Source organism: Culex quinquefasciatus, chromosome 3, assembly GCF_015732765.1.
Source record: "Culex quinquefasciatus strain JHB chromosome 3, VPISU_Cqui_1.0_pri_paternal, whole genome shotgun sequence".
NCBI lineage: Eukaryota > Metazoa > Arthropoda > Insecta > Diptera > Culicidae > Culex > Culex quinquefasciatus.
The window spans coordinates 13801837-13821809 of NC_051863.1; the positions used below are offsets into that span (position 1 = coordinate 13801837).

At 36.5% G+C, this 19973-nt stretch overlaps 2 protein-coding genes across 2 annotated transcripts; one reads left to right on the top strand and one right to left on the bottom strand.

The window, feature by feature from the left end:
- Positions 1–1634: 1634 nt before the first annotated feature.
- Positions 1635–11623, bottom strand: LOC6052122 (isopentenyl-diphosphate Delta-isomerase 1). Its single transcript, XM_001868403.2, has 3 exons — positions 11163–11623; positions 10524–10670; positions 1635–2130 (listed from the first exon to the last, which is right to left on the bottom strand). Exons 1-3 carry the CDS (start codon positions 11454–11456, stop codon positions 1822–1824), a joined length of 750 nt encoding a protein of 249 aa, XP_001868438.1. The 5' UTR covers positions 11457–11623; the 3' UTR covers positions 1635–1821.
- Positions 11624–16342: 4719 nt separating this feature from the next.
- Positions 16343–18746, top strand: LOC6049023 (centrobin). The gene is made up of 2 exons (XM_001865819.2): positions 16343–17248; positions 17306–18746. The coding sequence occupies exons 1-2, from the start codon at positions 16473–16475 to the stop codon at positions 18630–18632; spliced, it is 2103 nt and encodes a 700-aa protein (XP_001865854.2). The 5' UTR covers positions 16343–16472; the 3' UTR covers positions 18633–18746.
- The last annotated feature ends 1227 nt before the right edge of the window (positions 18747–19973 follow it).

Consider the following 19973-nt stretch of genomic DNA (forward strand, 5'->3'; position numbering starts at 1 on the left):
AATTAAACCAAACATGCTAAAGAGCAATTCCAGCCCAAAACAGTAATTTTTTAGGTACTTTTTTCTCGACCCTCTCCGATTTCAATGAAACTTTGTAGACATGTTATCCTAGGCATATATAAGCCATTTTTGTGTATATGGAGTCAGTTACACTCGATAATGACATTTGAGAAGGGCGTAAGTGTTTTTAATATTTTTGTATTTCGTAATTTAAATATTGCTGTATCTCGAAGCCGTTGCATCGTATCAAAAAGTGGTCAAAGACAAACTTGTAGGAAATTTGACGGGTTTTCCGAAAAAAATACACTGAAAGAAAAATAAACTCCACTTTTATGAGATTTTTTGATTTTTAAGTTTAAAAGTCTAATTTGAAGGTGAGCCCACGATTTTTTTTTCGCTCAAAATTTTTGTGAAAATAGCCTAAGATGTTACAAAAAGACTCACGAAAAATGCAGGATGGAGCAACTCCCCTAAAAAAATACAAAAATCCAGACTCGATTATCCAAAATTCGATTATTCGATGGTTTGTATGGGACTTGGGATAATCTAAACACAAAACAAAAATGTTTTCTTGTTTTTAACATCAAATTCGAAATCTGTGGCCCACTTTTGGTCAAATGTGACTTTTTTCAATATTTCATCAACGCCATTTTGGCCGCCATCTTGGATTTAAAAATTCTGAATCACTTTAGCGTAGTTCAGGGATCAAACTAAACAATAGAAAATATGAGAACAAAAAAAAATTGTCTTGATTCGATTAAGTTTCTATTATTCGAAGTGAAACTTTGCCTAGGCCTTCGGATAATCGAGTATAGACTGTATTGGATTACAGATTTTGTGCATTTTTCGATTGCTTTCCCATAATTTCTCTGCCGGCCAGTATTGAACTTTTGAAGCAAACATGAAATGAAAATCAAAGTCTCCCGAGGTTGCGAGCGATAGTAAGTTCGATTGCGTTCAATGCGCGCCTGCATCAAGATCAATAGCGTTATTGTTGTATGATCATTTTTCAGAGAATGCTGTGGTCCAACTGACTCACTCACGCGGTATCACACAACCGGCGCCGACGACGACGGAAGAAAATGTGGTCAAGTTATGAGACTTGTGGTGTTGAAGCATTTTCGTCGTCGTCGTCATTCAGGCAGCATAATTGCGAGCGCTTCTTTTACGCGTAAGGAAAAAACCAACAACACATTCGACACATAATCAAACATTGCGCGCTTTATGATAAGGAGGTGCGTAGGAAGACACGTGCGCTGCGGTGAATTGTGGAGAGTTTTTTTTTTACTTCCCAGGAGAAATTGTTCAAAGTTCGGTTGGATCGCCTTTGTGTTGCGACTCTAGGAAAAGAGGTGTCGAGTTTGAGGAAATACAAGCGAAAAGTCAAATATGTGCCAGACAATGCACTACTTTTGCAGCAAGGCTTTTGATGGATTCCAGACATGGTTCGAGCCCCAATGAGAATTGTTCGTGTGTTTAACCTAAAGGCCTACAACAGCGTGCAGGTGGCGTCATAACGAATCAATGAGGTAACATTAGCGAGAGTGAATGAGCCGTGAAACTATCAATTTCCACGATGACATGCGTCAGCTGGACGGTTGAGCAGTTGGGTTAAGGTTAAAGAAAATAACAAGTTACAGTTTACAATGTGATGGAAATCTGACTTTATTCATACTTTGGTTTGACCAGCACGAATACTTAGAAGGTACGAGGAAGACTAATTGAGCATTGCTAGAACATAAAAAGAGGAGAAATTGTACAAAACTGGCCTGATTTGTCACTATTAAGGTTGCACATTTTACACAACAACAAAAACATTCGTTAGAATCGTTCAATTTCGCCGAGATTCACGTGCTTCTTCAGCCGGTGCAGGTTGTCCCACCAGAGTGGCAGCCGGTGGGCCAGAATGAGCCGGAACCACGGTGTGAGGGGGGCCTCCAGCGAGGCGATCTGCTGGTCCAGCTCGTTCCGCGCGATGTAACGGATCTCGCTGACCTCGCCCTCGTTCGGCTTCAGGTCGACGTCCTTCTGCAGGAACAGAATGTAGTCGATCTCGTGCTCGCCCCACACGCCGTCGCCCCGGTCGGCGTAGTGGATCCGCGTCAGGAAGTGGAAGTTCTCCGGGCGGACCTGAGGATGGGAATTTGAAAACTTGTTAGATTGCATAGCATAGCATAGTATTACGGGTCTGTAGCATGCTGCAGGGGGTGCCACAATGGTCAATTCAACATTCTCAGACAAATAGGGACGTGGCGTTACATCGTGCTGCCACCTGGTTTTTTTAAGCGCAAGAGTGTAAAAGTGCTGAGTCATCGTCTAAAAATAGACGGCGTCCTATCTCGCCCAGCAAAATGAAGTCGATAAAGTAGTCGGTTTCGATGAGAAAAAGTGGAAAATGTGGTCTAAAAATAGCGACGCCATCCCCCTATTGACTGTTCTGCCGCTCAAAGCTAGTCCGTCCCATATGTAATTTCGGCAATTTTGAGGTAATAATGCAGTTCGGGTAAACAACATATTGCTATAAAATCGAATAAATTTTCATTAAAAAAAAAACTTTAATAGATTATATATTTTCTCCATCTATAAATAAAAAAGGGCGAGTGATTTTTCGCGATTTTACGGAAGCCGTGAAATTTGCCCCTGGCCGGGCAAAAAAATAAAAAAAATATATATAAAAATTTAAATAACAAGCCATAGTCTAAACATTTCAATTCAAAAATGTTTTAAAATGCATTTTAGACAAGTTCAATTGTTTTGCAATCATTAGTCTTCAAAAATGTAAGATTTGACGAAAACAAAAATTTCAACGAAAAACTTTTCTTAATCCACCATTAGGTGGTTGGTGCCTTCCTCACATTTACAAAGTAATAATGAAAATAAGTTTATGAAAAAATATATCCAGATTTTTAAGCAAAAATGGCGTTCGAATGGTGAACGCCCGAAATGTCAAAATCACGCAGTGGTACCAACATTGCGAAAAAAGTTTGCCATGGAATGACGGCCACATTTTTTCTCTAATGTTGGTGCTACTGCGTGATTTTGACAGTTCGGACGTTTACTAATTGAACGCCATCTTCGCTTAAAGACCTGGATACCTGATACAGACTTTTCCAGAAACCATGCAGAATCTCATTTGAAGCAATGCACAGTGGTCCGAAACCTAAATCTAGCGTGACAAAATTGATAGCGGCCACACGTTAAGATTTAGAGCTTTCGTGTCTTCAGGACAAATGATCAGAGTCAATAGGGGCATCTTTTGGTATGGTGGACATTAGGGTGGTCCAAATTTTAGGGTGGTTCAGAATTTTTATTTTGGCGGGATGACGAGATAGCGCTTCGGTGTCTTCAAAAAAGTTGTAGGGAACACCATTCCGAGCATCTTTGCTCAAGGGCACAAAGCTCTTTCTCCAAACGGGAAGTTTCTAGAGCCATTTTTGTAATTAAGATTGAGGTGTTAATGAAAAAATGAGTTTTTTGAATTTATCAACACAGGCTTATAATGTAGCGAGATGGTGTCTTCTAGACATTTGTAGAGTTTATCAAAACACATATTTATCTTCCAAGAGAACGAAAATCGGACCTTCTAAACGAAAGTTATAGCCAAAATACAACAAAAAGACGAAGCATCTGAATGTACACATTCTAGAGTACATTTGCTGAAAATATCTCGGAGGTCTTTTTTGTTTAACTCATTAAATCTCAATATGAAAATGAGCATTTTTAAATCGTTTTTTGCCCATCACTTTTGATAGAATTGACCAAAATTCGTTTTTCTAGAATAAAAATGTTCATTTTGACAAGCTCTACAATTGTCTAGAAGGGTAAAAAATGTACAAAATGCGCTAGTGGTTGTAAAAGAAGATACAAGTTTCAGCTGAAATATTTCAGGAATAAATTTAATTATTTTGTTGAATCCTGAAATATTTCATCTAAAACTAGAAGACACCATCTCGCTACGACATAAGCCTGAGTTGATAAATTCAATAAACTCATTTTTCCATTAACACCTCAACCTTAATTACAAAAATGGCTCTAGAAACTTCCCGTTTGGAGAAAGAGCTTTGTGGCCTTGAGCAAAGATGCTCGGAATGGTGTTCCCTACAACTTTTCCGAAGACACCGAAGCGCTATCTCGTCATCCCGCCAAAATAAAAATTCTGAACCACCCTAAAATTTGGACCACCCTAATGTCCACCATACCAAAAGATGCCCCTATTGACCCTGATCATTTGTCCCGAAGACACCAAAGCTCTAAATCTTAACGTGTGGCCGCTATCAATTTTGTCACGCTAGATTTCGGTTTCGGACCACTGTGCAATGTGACAATAGGGTGTAATATCAAAATTGATTTTCCAGCACAGCACTTTTTCAGTTCCTTTTGGGGTCCTAAACAACTCCCCAAAGTTTGGGACCAATTGGTTTAGAACTCACTTTGCACTTTGAATATGAGTCCGGTTTTGATATAGCATGAAACGTGGATTTGATAAATATCACAATTCAAAAAATGGTTTCCCCATACAAATTTATATGGAAAATTGAATCGCTTTGCGCAAAGTGAGGACTAAACCAATCGGTCCCAAACTTTGAGGAGTTGTTTAGGACCCAAAAGGAACTGAAAAAGTGCTGTGCTCACTAAATTTGGACAACTTTATTTTTTTTCCATACAATCATATTACACCCTAATGTGGCAACCGAGCGTTTCGCATCTGGCGCGACTCTCACACGTAAACAAAAATACCCGGCCTTTTGAGGTTATGCAAAAAAAATAACTGAAATAATGAAATAAATATCTCAATAAAAAGTAAGGATGCAAGTTTCTATCGACAGGTTCCAAATGAAAAAGCAATAGAACAGAAATAGAACATAATAATTAACCTACCAAATATACAATACATGGTGTCGATCCAAATCCCAAAATAAAATTCCCTGACTTTTCCCTGACCTCTCCAGACCACCAATTTTTTTATTTTCTATTTTTTACTAACATATTGTTTGGAGCGTTTTTATGGTTTCATGCATTTTTCTTTTTGAATATTGGAAATTCATGATATTTAAAAACTTCAATGACTATTTTATTTTATTTTTTTCTAACGATGGATTCTGCAAAAACTTAAAAACTTTTTTTTTTATTTTGTCAATTATTTTTTTCTTATCGAACATCCAAAATGAGCAACCATAAAAATTTCCTATGTTTTATTATTTGGTGATGTCATTTTAAATGTTGCCCTTTACCAAAAATCTAGAGTTTTTTAATAGGTCTTATAAAAATAGAAAACACAATAGCTTATAGGACCTTTTTAAAAACTCTAGAAATAATTCATAATTAAAATTGTTGCAAATTTCAAATTGCGATTAGTTGATTTCACTTCATTTCCCAAAGGAAATTAAAAGTTTAAAAAAAATCAATTGACAATTTTAATTAAAGTAAGAAGTTATGTTTAATTTTAATTTTTTTGCCTTTTGCCGAATTTTTAAACGATTTAGGCCGATGCTAGTTTTGATTGTGTTTCTATTAAAAAAAACTAATGCTTTTGGAGACAAAAACTTGAAATAAATATGTAATTTTGCAGAACCTTAAGAAAGATTTAAAAAAACTGAAAAAACAAGTTCATGTTTACGGTTTTAAAAAAAGATCTAGGTCTTTTTCAACAATGTTTGTATTCAAAGTAAACGGTTTTCTGGTTATTTGAAGATAACATCTTCTTAGATAATTATACAAAACAATATTTTTGCTATAAAATTAAAAAAAAGTTTTCTGCCTTGACCAGAGCCTACAGACGATCATTCACACGATCAATACATTTTATAAAAATAAAAACAAATAAAAGCTCGAGCTTTTCAAAAAGTCATTATTTATCAAACTTAGACATTTGGGTGTTTTGGAATAGATTACTAAGCTCGATCTGACCACGGGAACTCCTCCTTGTAAGCCCTTGAATGTTGTTTAGGAAAAATATGTAAAATGTAGTTGTTTAATCCCTATGAAATCTCAGATGCTGGATCTTAATTAAAGTTGAAACAACTTTCCGAAGAGACCATAATTTATAAATTCTTGAACTCTCAAATTCCTCCATTCAGGGTTGTTACGGAGAAAGCGAAAAAAAAATCCGCGCCACCCCAATCCGCGCAAAATCCGCGTCATTTTAAGAAAAATAATTTTGCGACAAACATACAAAAGAGTTTCATAATAAATTCAATGTTGTAATCTCAGAAGGCAGAATCAAGAAACGCTGAAAATACCAAAATATAACTAGAGGGAAAGGCAAAACAAACATTTTGGCAAAAAAAAATTCAACATTTAGAAATTAAGATCTAAAAACTGAATCAAATCTAAATGAAGAAAAATAATAAAATTTTAAAATTGTAATAAATCCTCGATCTTGAGATTTTAAATTTAAGATACAGTTCATTCTCGATGATCTAACCAAAGCGTCACTTAGAAAAATCGAAGCAAATTTTCCTACATCTTCTTCTCAAAATTTCTCTAAACGAAAAAATAACTCCAAAAATACTTCAAATTTTATCAAGTTTTCTAAGATGGTAACAAGAATGGCAGCATTCAAGAACCTAGGAATTTAAGAATTTAAGAATTTAAGAATTTAAGAATTTAAGAATTTAAGAATTTAAGAATTTAAGAATTTAAGAATTTAAGAAATTAAGAATTTAAGAATTTAAGAATTTAAGAATTTAAGAATTTAAGAATTTATGAATTTAAGAATTTAAGAATTTAAGAATTTAAGAATTTAAGAATTTAAGAATTTAAGAATTTAAGAATTTAAGAATTTAAGAATTTAAGAATTTAAGAATTTAAGAATTTAAGAATTTAAGAATTTAAGAATTTAAGAATTTAAGAATTTAAGAATTTAAGAATTTAAGAATTTAAGAATTTAAGAATTTAAGAATTTAAGAATTTAAGAATTTAAGAATTTAAGAATTTAAGAATTTAAGAATTTAAGAATTTAAGAATTTAAGAATTTAAGAATTTAAGAATTTAAGAATTTAAGAATTTAAGAATTTAAGAATTTAAGAATTTAAGAATTTAAGAATTTAAGAATTTAAGAATTTAAGAATTTAAGAATTTAAGAATTTAAGAATTTAAGAATTTAAGAATTTAAGAATTTAAGAATTTAAGAATTTAAGAATTTAAAAATTCAAGAATTTAAGAATTTGAAAAAATAAGAAATCAACAATTCCAAAATATCAGAAATTCAGAATTTTCAAAATTTAGAATCTTTATTAGAGTTTAACAAAAATGACTTTTTGGCGGTCATTCAGGGGTTTGTTCCGGTGGGCATACTGAGCCCAAATCCCAAATATGAGCTTGATTGGACGTAACAGGAGCTGGCGCTCCGCCCTTCAATTTTAAATGGGATTTAACCCATAAAACAAGTTTTTTTCAAATATGTCACTTTTTGAGGCATTTTGACCACTAAAGTGTTTATTTTCAACATCACTGGCGTGTAGGCCAGATCCTTGCGCAGCTTTTGGTATATATAATATTGAAGTTTGGAGCATCCTGGAGCTCGGTACAGACCTTCAATGTTTAGCATTTTTTCGAAAAATTGGTCCCAGCAAAATCAAATGGCGTCTCGGGCGTCGCGAGGTGCGACGCATATCTTTTTAGCCGGGGACGATTTTTCGAAAAATTGGAAAACTTTGAAGGTCTGTACCGAGCTCCAGGATGCTCCAAACTTCAATATTATATATACCAAAAGATGCGCAAGGATCTGGCCTACACACAATGTGACAAAGTTTGGCCGGGAATACATTCAAATACATCATCAAGGGCGAATTTTCAAAAAGAAATGAAATGTTGTAGTAATATTTTTAAGATCATCGAAATTCCCTGACCCAGCTTAAAATTCCCTGACTTTCCCTGACTTTTCCATGTCAAATAAAATTCCCTGACAATTCCAGGTTTTCCCTGACTTTTACAGAAATCGACACCATGCAATAGTTTCCTCTACGCAGGGTTGTTACGGGAAAGTCGAAAAAAAAATCCGCGCCAAATCCGCGCCGACCAAAACCTCAAACCGCGCCATAAAAAAAAAATTGCGACCAACATTCAAGAAATGTTATTTCCAAACAAAAAAAGTAATACAGAAAGTATTTGGTAAAAAATTAAACTCGTTTTATATTTGAAGTAATGAAAGCAAAAAATCCATTTAAAAATACCTCAAGAATGAAATTTAACTTCAAAAATATACTAGCTCAAAAAAAACAAAATCTAAAATTTTTATATGATTATATTTTAGATTTCGAAATTCTCAAAATTCAAAATCTATGAATTTTTAATACAGATTGTATTCCAAATTCCTCACCAAAATTTCATTCCGAAACAAATTGCATTTCCAATATTTGAAATATTTTCTTCCAAATAACTAAGAATTTAAGAATCCTAAGAATCTAATCTAATCTATTCTAATCTAATCTAACCCTAGCGCAGCCAGTCTTTCGAGGGCATCCTGGAAAATGCCCTAGGTTGAATAACGCCTAGCATCCTCTTGTCATTATTAACAAGTGCAGTGCCCCAATGCATTAAATTGCTTTGAAACATCACAAACGTTAAAGCGGCCAGGCCAACTGCGTAAAGTTTACCGCGAAGATGATTCGTTGAAATGGATTGAGTTTGAACACGAATGTTCAAACCACAATACAATTCTGAATCTGCAGGGGAGGAAGAAACGTGGGGATCCCCCGCTCACGTTCCTGTTCGTTTAGGCAATTAATCGTTGGGAGCTAAGAAGGTTTGGTGCTCCGGGACCCTCGAGGATGGGAAGAAGAATCTAAGAATTTAAATTCTATTTGAGATTATTGAGATTTCCGTTTTTTTTTTGTTTTCAAACTTGTTTTAAATTTAATATTTTTAATTTTTTTTGATTATTTTTAATTTTGATTTTTTATTTAAATTCTGAATTTTTGATTTTTTAGTTTTTTCGTGTTTTGAATTTCAGATTTTTAAAATTCTGAATTTAGAAATTTCGGATTTTTTAAATTACGATTTTATTTAATCTGAATTTTAAAAATTTTGATTAAGAATTTCTAAATAAAATCGTAATTAAAAAAATCGGAATTTCTAAATTCAGAATTTTAAAAATCTGAAATTCAAAACACAAAAAAAACTTAAAAATCTAAAATTCAAAATTTAAAGAAAAAATCAAAACTAAAAATAATCAAAATTGATAAAAAAATCAATATAAAAAAAAGTTTTGAATTTCAGAAATATTAATTTTGAGTGATGGAGCATTAAAATTTGAATGTTCATATCTTTTTATTTTTCGCCAAGAATGTTTAAATTTAGAACAATTTTTGCTACGGGAAAATCCCATCTAAAATTCAAAGGCAGATTGAATATATCCACCATAAAATTAAAAATAAATAAGGTTAACAAAATATTACTCAAAACTCAAAAGAAATTACATATTCAGGGCCGGATATGTTAAGAAATGAGTTAAGAGTAGTAATAATTTTATTTAAGAAATTCTCAACCATACATTTAAAAAATAATCTCTACATAACCTTCATCTTAATTTTTTGACGGTTCGTATTAAGAAAATACAAACAAACATTTTCAGAAAAAAAATCTATTAATAAGAAAATGAAATTGCACTCAATGAGAAAAAAAATCGTAATTCTTGATAATATTTGTCTTAATAACTTGAAAGCAGCGATGGAATAATCATCATTAAAAGAAAATCTTTGGATGTTCATCAAGAGAAAAAATCCGAAGAGAGCATGCTCTTCTCTCTCGCGCACGAAAGATCGGTAAAAAGAATCTAAGAAAATCATCATCTTGATTATTCGGCGGAACATCTTTTTCACTACTAGACTTGCAATTGTAACTTCACACGTCAAAAAATGACCTGTCACATTTTGTAGATGGGCAATGTGTGTAAACAGAGTAAAATGAATGATTTTAAGTGGTGCTGACAAGGAAATTCACAAAAAATCATCAGTAGATTGATTTTCTTGGAGAATTTCGGGAGCAATTTTCTTTTACGTGATTTGCCTCCTCTCTTTTTCATTGGTGAAGAAAGTTCGCAAGCGAAATTGTTTTTTTCGCGATTATTCCATCCCTGCTTGAAAGTAATTCTATCTATTTATATATTCATTTTTCAAAATTGCTATCCGCGCGAAATCCGCCCTTAAGCAAAATTAGTCAGCAAATCCGCGCCAAATCCGCGCGAAACGCGATCCAGTAAATGGCAAATATTAATGTTCCTACTCGAGGCGGAAAGTTTATGGCCTAAACAATTATTTTGGAGCTTTAAAAGAGCAACAAACACTCCATAGGCAGAAGATAGGTGAATGGCGCAAATAGGCATATTTCCCCTATCTGAAAATGTGGTTTTAATAGCGGAAAACGGCAACGGTTTGACTGGTACTGAAAAAATCTTTTTGCAAAAAAATCCTAAAAAAATAAAATAAAATAAAATCCAAACAATGTGTACTACCGCTCAATACAAATGATTATTCATTTCTCAAAAAACGCCTCCTAAATGCACAACCCAATCCATAACTCACCTGGCTAAGTGGAATGCCGAGCTCATAGTTGAGCCGGCGCTGGGCCGCTCGCCGTATGCCGAGCGCGTTCAATTCCTCCCGCTCGCCCTCGATGTCATGCAGCGGGTGGCTGCAGCACGCGTTCGTGTAACAATCCGGAAAGGTTATCTGCAAAGGAAGTGAATTAATTTTAAGGATGATCTACTGGGAAGTCAAAATTATGGATATATCATGAAACTAATAAACAAAATAAAATCTTCTTAGAAAGCGGATTTAACCTTGATGACTTTAGCTTAAAATTTAGCCTTTTTGCTTAAAAATCTATTCAGTGCTGACGCAAATGGTTAATTTAAATAATGATATTCAAAAAAAAACAAGCTCCAACATTCTGGGACAGATTTCGCCCTAGCGATAGCGCAACGGACCGTGACCGTCAACGTCTTACGTCACGTTGAAAGCCTCTCTGCTAAGCCAGACAATCAGGTATTTCGCTTAGCCCAAAGACTCGGCTCCACAATCATAAACCAAAAAGAAGAGAAAGCAAATACAAATTAACCTGAGTTCGTCTGTCTGTCTGTTTGCGCGCTCCAACGCACCTTGATTTTCACCTGCGCCTGTGTGTTGCCTTAACTTTAGGGTTTGGCTTCAACCGAAGATTACCTTGTGCGTGGACCGTCGCTGCAGCAGCATCTCGCCCCGCGAATTAAACAGGAACACGCTGAAGGCCCGATGCAGCCGGATGTTCCCGTCCGGATCGACCCGGTGGCAGTCCCGCTTGGAGGCGTTTCCCAGCACACGGTCCGACTCGTCCACCAGGATGCAGTTCTCCTCGAGGGCCAGCTCCTGCAGCTTGGCCGCCGCCGTGGCACTTCCGAAACGGAGAGGTTGCCGTTGAAGGGCTGCCGCTGCCGCAGAGGGCAGGAACCCGCGGAAGCGAGCCAGCAGCGTTGACATTGTGTGATGTGCCGAGTGTGACGAGGCCGAACGTGATTTATGTAAATTTAGGTGTGATTTGGCCTCCTCGAACGAAGAATCGCATTCCGCACTACAAATTCCACAAACTTTACTGCGCGCTTCGTTCACTGATACTGGCCTGTATTTATCAAAATATTGAACGCGGATGACGTTTCTCGCAGTGCGGCCAGTTTTGTTTAGTGTCAAAACTTTTGACAGTTCAAAAGGCTCAGTAAATTTTTAATTCGGTGGTAACGCCTGAAGGGATTTTCTTTAATCAGGTCATTCCAGTCAGTTCAATTGGGTACTAAAGCCCTATGTAAATTTTTATGTACAACGGTAAAAAACACGATTAAAAACCATTTCTGATCACTTTTTTTCATTTTAATGCAAAAAAAAATATTGACAAGACAACATTTTTTCGATGGATCAACTATGGTCCCCTTGGAACGAGCTGCTCTTTCCAAGGGGACCATAGTTAATCCATCGAAAAAATGTTGTCTTGACAAATTTTTTTTTTGCGTTAAAATGAAAAAAAAAGTGATCAGAAATGGTTTTTAATCGTGTTTTTTACCGTTGTACATAAAAAATTACATAGGGCTTTAGTACCCAATTGGGTACTAAAGCCCTATGTCAATTTTTATGTACAACGGTAAAAAACACGATAAAAAACCATATCTGACAAGATTTCTGATCACTTTTTTTCATTTTAATGCAAAATTTTTTTTTGACAAGACAACATTTTTCCGATGGATCAACTATGGTCCCCTTGGAACGAGCTGTCAAGTAGGAGCTTTTCTGTCAAGAAGGACCGCGAGGTTAATTTTTCAAAATTGATTTAAAAATCCATTTTAAACTCTTTGTGCTCGTACAAAGGGTCATTGTACTCAGAAAAATAAGCTTTAACGCTGTAAACAATAATATCAGCAATCTAAGCATCATTTTAGGACCCAATTCAAATTATGAAACGAAATCTAATTAGAAGTGTTCACGCATTTCGTTTATATTGACCTGTTCGAACGTGGAAACGATTGTTGCGTTAGAAACGGAAATTGTAAATACACTCAAACCCCGATGGTTTGACACCAACTGTTGTCAAACGAACGGGGTCACGTTTTAGTTTGACAACCCTTTTACGCGGAGTTCACACACACTACCAAACGTTTGTTTTGATAGTGTGCGTGAGCGCCGTGTAAAAAGTGACAGATCGTCACTTTTTAGTTTGACTTTGACCAACCAACGGGGTACAAACCAAAAAAGTGTCCAACCTCGTGTCCAACGAAAAAGTGACCAACCACCGGGGGTTGAGTGTATGCGATTCTTATTAGATTGCGTTTCAAAAATCTAATTAAAATGACTGGGTTTATTAAATATAAATGTTATAAACACAAAGTAACCTCTTTTTACGAGATGCGTTACGTTTTTTTTAAATTTGTCGAATTCTCTATAACGACGCTACATTTTTGCAATCTTTTAAATGCAGTTTGTAGGTTTTGTTTAAATCTACAAAGAGCTTGTTGAAGCATGAACAATATTGCTTATCGTAAGGTACGCACTTCGGAAGGAATCGGTCAAGAAAAATTTTAAATGGGCAGCAGCGGTAGCGAAAGCAAGTCAGAGAGGGTGAAGAAAAGCCACAAGAAAACTTTTCCTCTCTTTTGTTCTGCCGTTCGTAAAGCTGTTTCTTGACCCCCTTTCTTTTGAAGAGCATACCAGCCCTATGGCAAGATAAAATCACGTTTCTCCTTCGCTATAGGCAATCAAACGTCAAAATTACCCCCCGCTAGAGGGCGCTGAAACTTGGGGTGATGTTTTCATTATAACCAACAGCGAGTAAATTGGTTTGAAATTTGAAATTATTTTATTTCATCATAAAATCGACATTAGTACAAAATATACAATTTCCAGGTAAGACACCATCCATAAACCACGTGGACACTTTTTTGGGAATCTTTTACCCCCTCCCCCCTTCGTGGACAATTGTCCATACAAAAAAATCTTTTTTGTATGGATCGTGGACAATCGCCATACACCCCCCCCCCCTAAAGTGTCCACGTAGTTTATGGATGGTCCCTAAGAAATATTTTTAAAAGTTTTTGTCACCCCCTTCAAAATTGGCCCGAAAAATCAGGGGGCAAAAAAAATATTTTTACAATAAACTTCAAAATTTCAACGAAAATTCAAGTGCAACCAGCTGAAATCAAATTAAAATACATTCTTCTGCGTTTAAAATCATTTTTAGCACGTTTGGGTTTATTAAAAAATTTTAAGATTTTTTGAAAATTTTCGATGCAAAATCTTTTTTTTCGATACAATTTTTGTTTTTGTCAGATCTTAGATTTTTTGAAAACTAATGATTGCAAAACAACTGAACTAGTGTAAAATGCATTTTAAAAAACTTTTTTCATTTAAATGTGAAGACTATGGCTTGTTATTTAAATTGATATAGGGAGTTTGGGGTAATGTGGACAGTGGGGGTAATTTGGACACCCCTTAAAAAATCACGTTTTCTTCGGATATAAAGTGAAAACGGCAATTTAAGTGATAAGGCTAGTACTAGTAATGGCCTAGGAGTATGGACAAATCAAAAAAGTTGGAATAGGTTAAGTAGTTTTGTACCTATAAAAATTGTGCATTTTATCAATTTTTATCATCAAAAATTGCAATTTATGATAGAATATGCTATGGGGGTAATTTGGACATGGCTTGTGGGGTAATTTGGACATACCTGAAAGTCTACCTGTCAGGTAAAAAATAACTTTCATGGTTGGTTGATTTCTTAAAGGGATTTAGAGGGATTTAAAATGTCAAAACACTCAAAAAGGAATTGAGCAATCAGAACTTTCACAAAATCCCTATTTTTTAATTTAGATAAATTAATTGCAATATTCAAATGGATGAAATTTGATTACTGCACATTTAGCTTTTAGTCAATTTCTGTGACATATCTAATTTCTATGCTGGTTTACAAAAATTATCAAAACTTGAAGGGCTACATGTAAAATTAAAAAAAAAGATGGTTTCAGGTTAATTAGTTTTATATAAAGATTGATTTATATAAATCTAAACAATACCTTAATCACTAAAAACTATACTTGTGCCTTATCCAGAATCAATGTTTAAATCATTTCAGAGTTAATGATTGAATTATGTATACAACACTGAACCATTTGTTATCTTCCTATTGAAATATAGTTCTATCACAAAATCATTATTTATACCTTTGATGAAATATTGTGAGCAAAATAAACACATCAAAATATAAAACAATTACAAAAACATGCTCAAAAATCAAATGTTAAACTTATTCTTCAACATGTGTCCAAATTACCCCACAAAAGGTGTCCATATTACCCCACAAGGTATGTCCATATTACCCCACAAGGTATGTCCATATTACCCCACAAGGCATGTCCAAATTACCCCACAAGGCATGTCCAAATTACCCCATAGGGTGTTCATATTACCCCACACAAAAATGTGGGGGTAATTTGGACACCTTTTAATTTTTGCGGTAAAAATGGGGTTTTCATCAAAATTTATCGAAATGAATGACATTTTTCCATCAAATATGGTCTCTATTATCCTCTGGTGTCATCAACATTCCTTTAAAATATCCATACAGCCCGTGGCAGAGCAATTTCCTTAGGGTGTCCAAATTACCCCACACTCCCCTATTTTTTTTATTTTTTTGCCCCCCCTTGACCTCGGCCAGGGTCGAGGGACAAAAACTTTTTTAAATATTGGCATGGGCCTTAATTGTTATAAACGAAAATATTCTTGTGATGTCCGATTTAACCTGTTCATTATCTGATTCAAAATAAGGAAAAGTTTTAATCAACCAAAACCTAATTGATAAATTGAGAATGTAGATTATTAAAGTTTATAAATATTTTTTAAAGTCACTTCTGCCATAAAAGCAACGCTCTGCTTGAAAAATGGTCATTGGAATAATTTTCAAAACTAGCAATCTAACCTCATTTCCGCGTTTTCAATCCGGATCTTAGAATTTTCAATGGAAAAGGCAACTTAGCAAAAAAATCTAGAAGTCAATCGATAGAACTTTTTATTTCCTACCTCCTGTTAACTTTATTTTATTCCAAAAAATCAATCTTCTTTTAAAAAATCTTAAAATAGTTTTCACTACCCTTTGCACTTATCGCGCAAAAGCGTAAACGTAACCTTAAGAATTTAAGAATTTAAGAATTTAAGAATTTAAGAATTTAAGAATTTAAGAATTTAAGAATTTAAGAATTTAAGAATTTAAGAATTTAAGAATTTAAGAATTTAAGAATTTAAGAATTTAAGAATTTAAGAATTTAAGAATTTAAGAATTTAAGAATTTAAGAATTTAAGAATTTAAGATTTTAAGAATTTAAGAATTTAAGAATTTAAGAATTTAAGAATTTAAGAATTTAAGAATTTAAGAATTTAAGAATTTAAGAATTTAAGAATTTAAGAATTTAAGAATTTAAGAATTTAAGAATTTAAGAATTTAAGAATTTAAGAATTTAAGAATTTAAGAATTTAAGAATTTAAGAATTTAAGAATTTAAGAATTTAAGAATTTAAGAATTTAAGAATTTAAGAATTTAAGAATTTAAGAATTTAAGAATTTAACAATTTAACAATTTAAGAATTTAAGAATTTAAGAATTTAAGAATTTAAGAATTTAAGAATTTAAGAATTTAAGAATTTAAAAAAAGTTGAAAAAAATCCTATTGTAAAATCAGGCCACTGCTGTTTTTTCAAAGAACCCAACTTCAATGGCCCAGTTGATTCCAATCCCTCGAGCTCCGTAACGTAACGCCATTAAGTTTGTTTACCGTTACTTTTCTCCCAACAACAACAACACCCCAAAAAAATCAGTTTGTTCTGGCCACGCTCGGCGGCGTTGTTTTCTCGTGCAATTTCGTTTCAAAATTTAAATTTAGTTGTTTAATTTGTTAATTTTGAGTTAAACCAATCTCCGTTGCATTCCCTTTCGTTCCGCACTCGCTTCCTTCGCAACGATGTGATGAGTGATTCCGATGACACGGACGTTTTGCTGCTTATTCCACCGGATTTCTTCAACGTCGGCGTAGCAACTGCATCCGTCACCCCGGTTCCACCGGAACTGCAGGCCGGGATTCCCCGTACGCTGGACATTTCGTTCGCTCCCAGCTGCAGCGGATCCCAGTCGTACAAGAGCTCGCTGGTGACGATGAGTGGCCACCACCAACGGAACGGGTACTTTCGGGAGGGCGGGAACGGATATGGGTATCAACATGCGGACGGGGCCAACATGTACTACTCGACGCCGCTTAAAGGGCATTTGGGTGGCGAGCCGCCCAAGGATCAGTTCTTGCTGAACGAGATCGACAAGTTTCTTCAGGTTGGAGGCGAGAAGGGGGATGGCCAGCAGGTTCCGGTTAAGAGTGCGGAAACGTCGCTGATCGACATGAACAGCGTCTCGTTGAACGACTTTCCGTCGCTGACGGCGAGCGATTTCAACGGGTTCGCCAAACCGAACGTGCCGCAGAAGCCGCCGAGGAGGGAGTTGATGACGAGCAGGACCTCTTCGAGTGGATCGCGGCCGCCGATGCTGAGCTTGAACGAGATTTGGAACAGCAACGCGATTAATCAGGAGAGTTCGAAGGTGCAGGAGGAGCGGCTGAGGAGGCAGCACTGCGAGCGGAACATTCAGGCGCTGCAGTCGAAGCTGCTCGAGTACGAGCAGAAGCTGGCGGTGGCCATCGACGTGGACAAGGAGAAGGAGGGGATGATAGTGAGGCAGGAGGAGGAGATATTGAGGTGGGAGTTTCGGTTGGTTGATTGTTGCTTTGGAAATAAAACATTTATTCCTTTCAGGTTGACCCAGCAGTGCCGAGACCTGGAACTGCGCCACGCCGACGGCCAGGAGAAGCTGCTGCAGGAGAATCTGGAGGCGAAAAACAAAACTCTCTTCCTGGAGAAGGAGCTGGCGGACACGATCTCGGTGGTGCGTCGGCTGCAGGACAAAAACGATGCGTTGGAGACGAAGCTGGAGGGGTTGACCACGGCCAGTCGGGACGTTACGGATGTGCACAAGAACCAGCTGAAGGACCTGGAGATTCGGCTGGGAAATAGCAGAGAAAGTGAGCGCGGGTTGAAGGAGCAGCTGGGGAAGGTTCGCAAGAGTTACGAACAGTTGCGGGACGAGTTTGAGGTAGAGCGGAAGAAGGTTGAGGAAGGAAACAAGTTGAGGGCGGATTTTGCCAGTTTGAAAGTCAAGACTGATAATTTGAGCAGAAAGTTTGCGGACATTAGTGGGCAAAATGAGAGTTTCAAGAAGCAAATTGAAGACTTGAAAGCACAAATCGCCACGCACATGGAGGAAAAGAAGAACCTCTTAAAAGAGTTGGACGTGCAGCGGCTTTCCCTCAAGAAGTACTACCAGTCTCAGCTGGAGGACGTCGTGGGCGACAAGCTGAAGGAATTCCAACACCAGCTTTTAACCGTCGAAGAACAACTCAAATCCGATGCCAAAAAGAAGGAGCGCCTCCTCGCGGAACGTGCCATCAAGCAGATCGAGCTGATCAACGAAACCAACGAGCAAGAAATCAAACTGCTCAACGAAAAGTACTCGGAACAGGAAGCCCTCTACCGTCTACAACTCACCAACTCGTCCAAAACCATCCACGAGCTCGAAGACAAACTCTCAACCTACCAAAACCGCCGCGCCGACATCGCCGAGCAACTCCACACAATCATGGAAACCCAGTGGCAAAAGGCCCTCCAAGTCCTGACCTCCCCCTCGCCACAATCCGCCCCCAACGACCACCATCCCCACTTCAACCGCCTCTCCGTCGACCACATCGACAAGGACCAGCTGGACGGCGTGCGGACGCTCAAGAGCGTCGCCGAGAACGAAACGTTCCAAACGCCAGTCGGCAACGGTCGCAGGCAGCTGCCGCGCGACCTCCTGCACAATTACATCGAGCTGCTGCTGGAGAAATCGCCCTGTGATTTGCGGGATCTGGAAGGGGTGTTGGGGAGGAAGTCGCAGCAGCAGAGTAATGGGAAGAAGGTGTCGCCGCAGCAGCAGCAGCAGCAGCAGCAAACGAGTGGGGCTGGGAAGACGGTGGCCACGGCTAGTAGTGCGAATTTGAGTCAGCTTAGTAGGACGATCGGGAAGACGGCGAGGCCGTGGAAGTGAGAGGAAACTGCACAAATATTTTAATTTAATTTCAGAAGTTTTTACGAACGATGATTTGTATTTATAGATGAATAAGTTTATACAGCAAAATATAGTAAATTTTATTGAAACAAGTTTGACTACGTTATTTTTTTTCTAAAGATACATCACGAAGTACCACCGATTGAAGCAAAACCCATCTCTTTAATTCGCGCAGAGCTCCGATCACGTGGCCCATGACTGCATTCAAATGATTGCTGTCACCACACTAACCCGCACTAGCAAGAAAGAGACAGGAAACAAAGAGAACGAGAAAGAGCATGTGTCGTCGTGTCGCCCCGGGTGTTGAGCTCGGCATTCCTTCGTGTCACCTTCGTGCACGAAGAAAAATGTTTTGTAGAATCTGCCAGTACGAGGTTTGAATCAACATTTTTTTTGTTGAATATAAACAACAACAAAATTTGCGTTGAAACAAACCTTGATTTTCTCAACTCCACAAAAGTCTTTCGTCGCTTTGAAAAAGCTGCTTTGACGTTTAGCGTTGATTCAACAAAAATCATGATTTTCAAATCAACAAAACGTTTTGTTGATTCAAATATGCCTAATTTTTCTGCGTGTGTGTAGGGTACGTTATCCATTAGTGGACCCCTTCCCTATAATGGACCCCCTGAAGGGTTTTTGATGAAAAAATCAATAAAATCACAATTTCAAGCGTGTTGTTGTCTACAAATCTATTATTTGACATGTTCAGCATCATTTAAATCAATGTTGACTGATATTGAACTGTCCTTTTCACCAAAATAAATGTTTTGAGTTCGACATCTGAAATCAGCCATGGCCACTAGCATTTTCACAACAAAACTGATTTTATATTTAATGATTGAATTAACTATCCAATCATTTTTTGACTGATTATTTAACTTCAGCAAGTCGAAATAATGTAAGTTTAAGTAACTTTACTAAAATAAAGCGATGAACTGCTCATTTTCTAATCTAACCCTAACCCTAGCTTTGCTCATTTTCGAGCAAAAATAAGGGAGGTCCAATATAGGACAACGAAAATCCAAACTTTTCCAAAAGTGGACCCCTGTTAATTAAACCTTCAAAAATGAACTGCTTATTTAAGCAATAGTTTCTCTTAAACATACAATAAATGCTTGTTGTTATCAACCTAAACGCATATTTTTTTCAATTGTGAGTATAAATATTAGGGTGGGTACGTGTGTGTGTGTGTGCGTGTGTGTGCAACCAACCAAACGGGACCACGCGGTCGCTTCTTACAAATTGAGTTGTTTCCATGTATTTTTAGATCTACATTCTATACATGCAAATAACTCGCATAGGCATTTGGAAGGTGTTAGC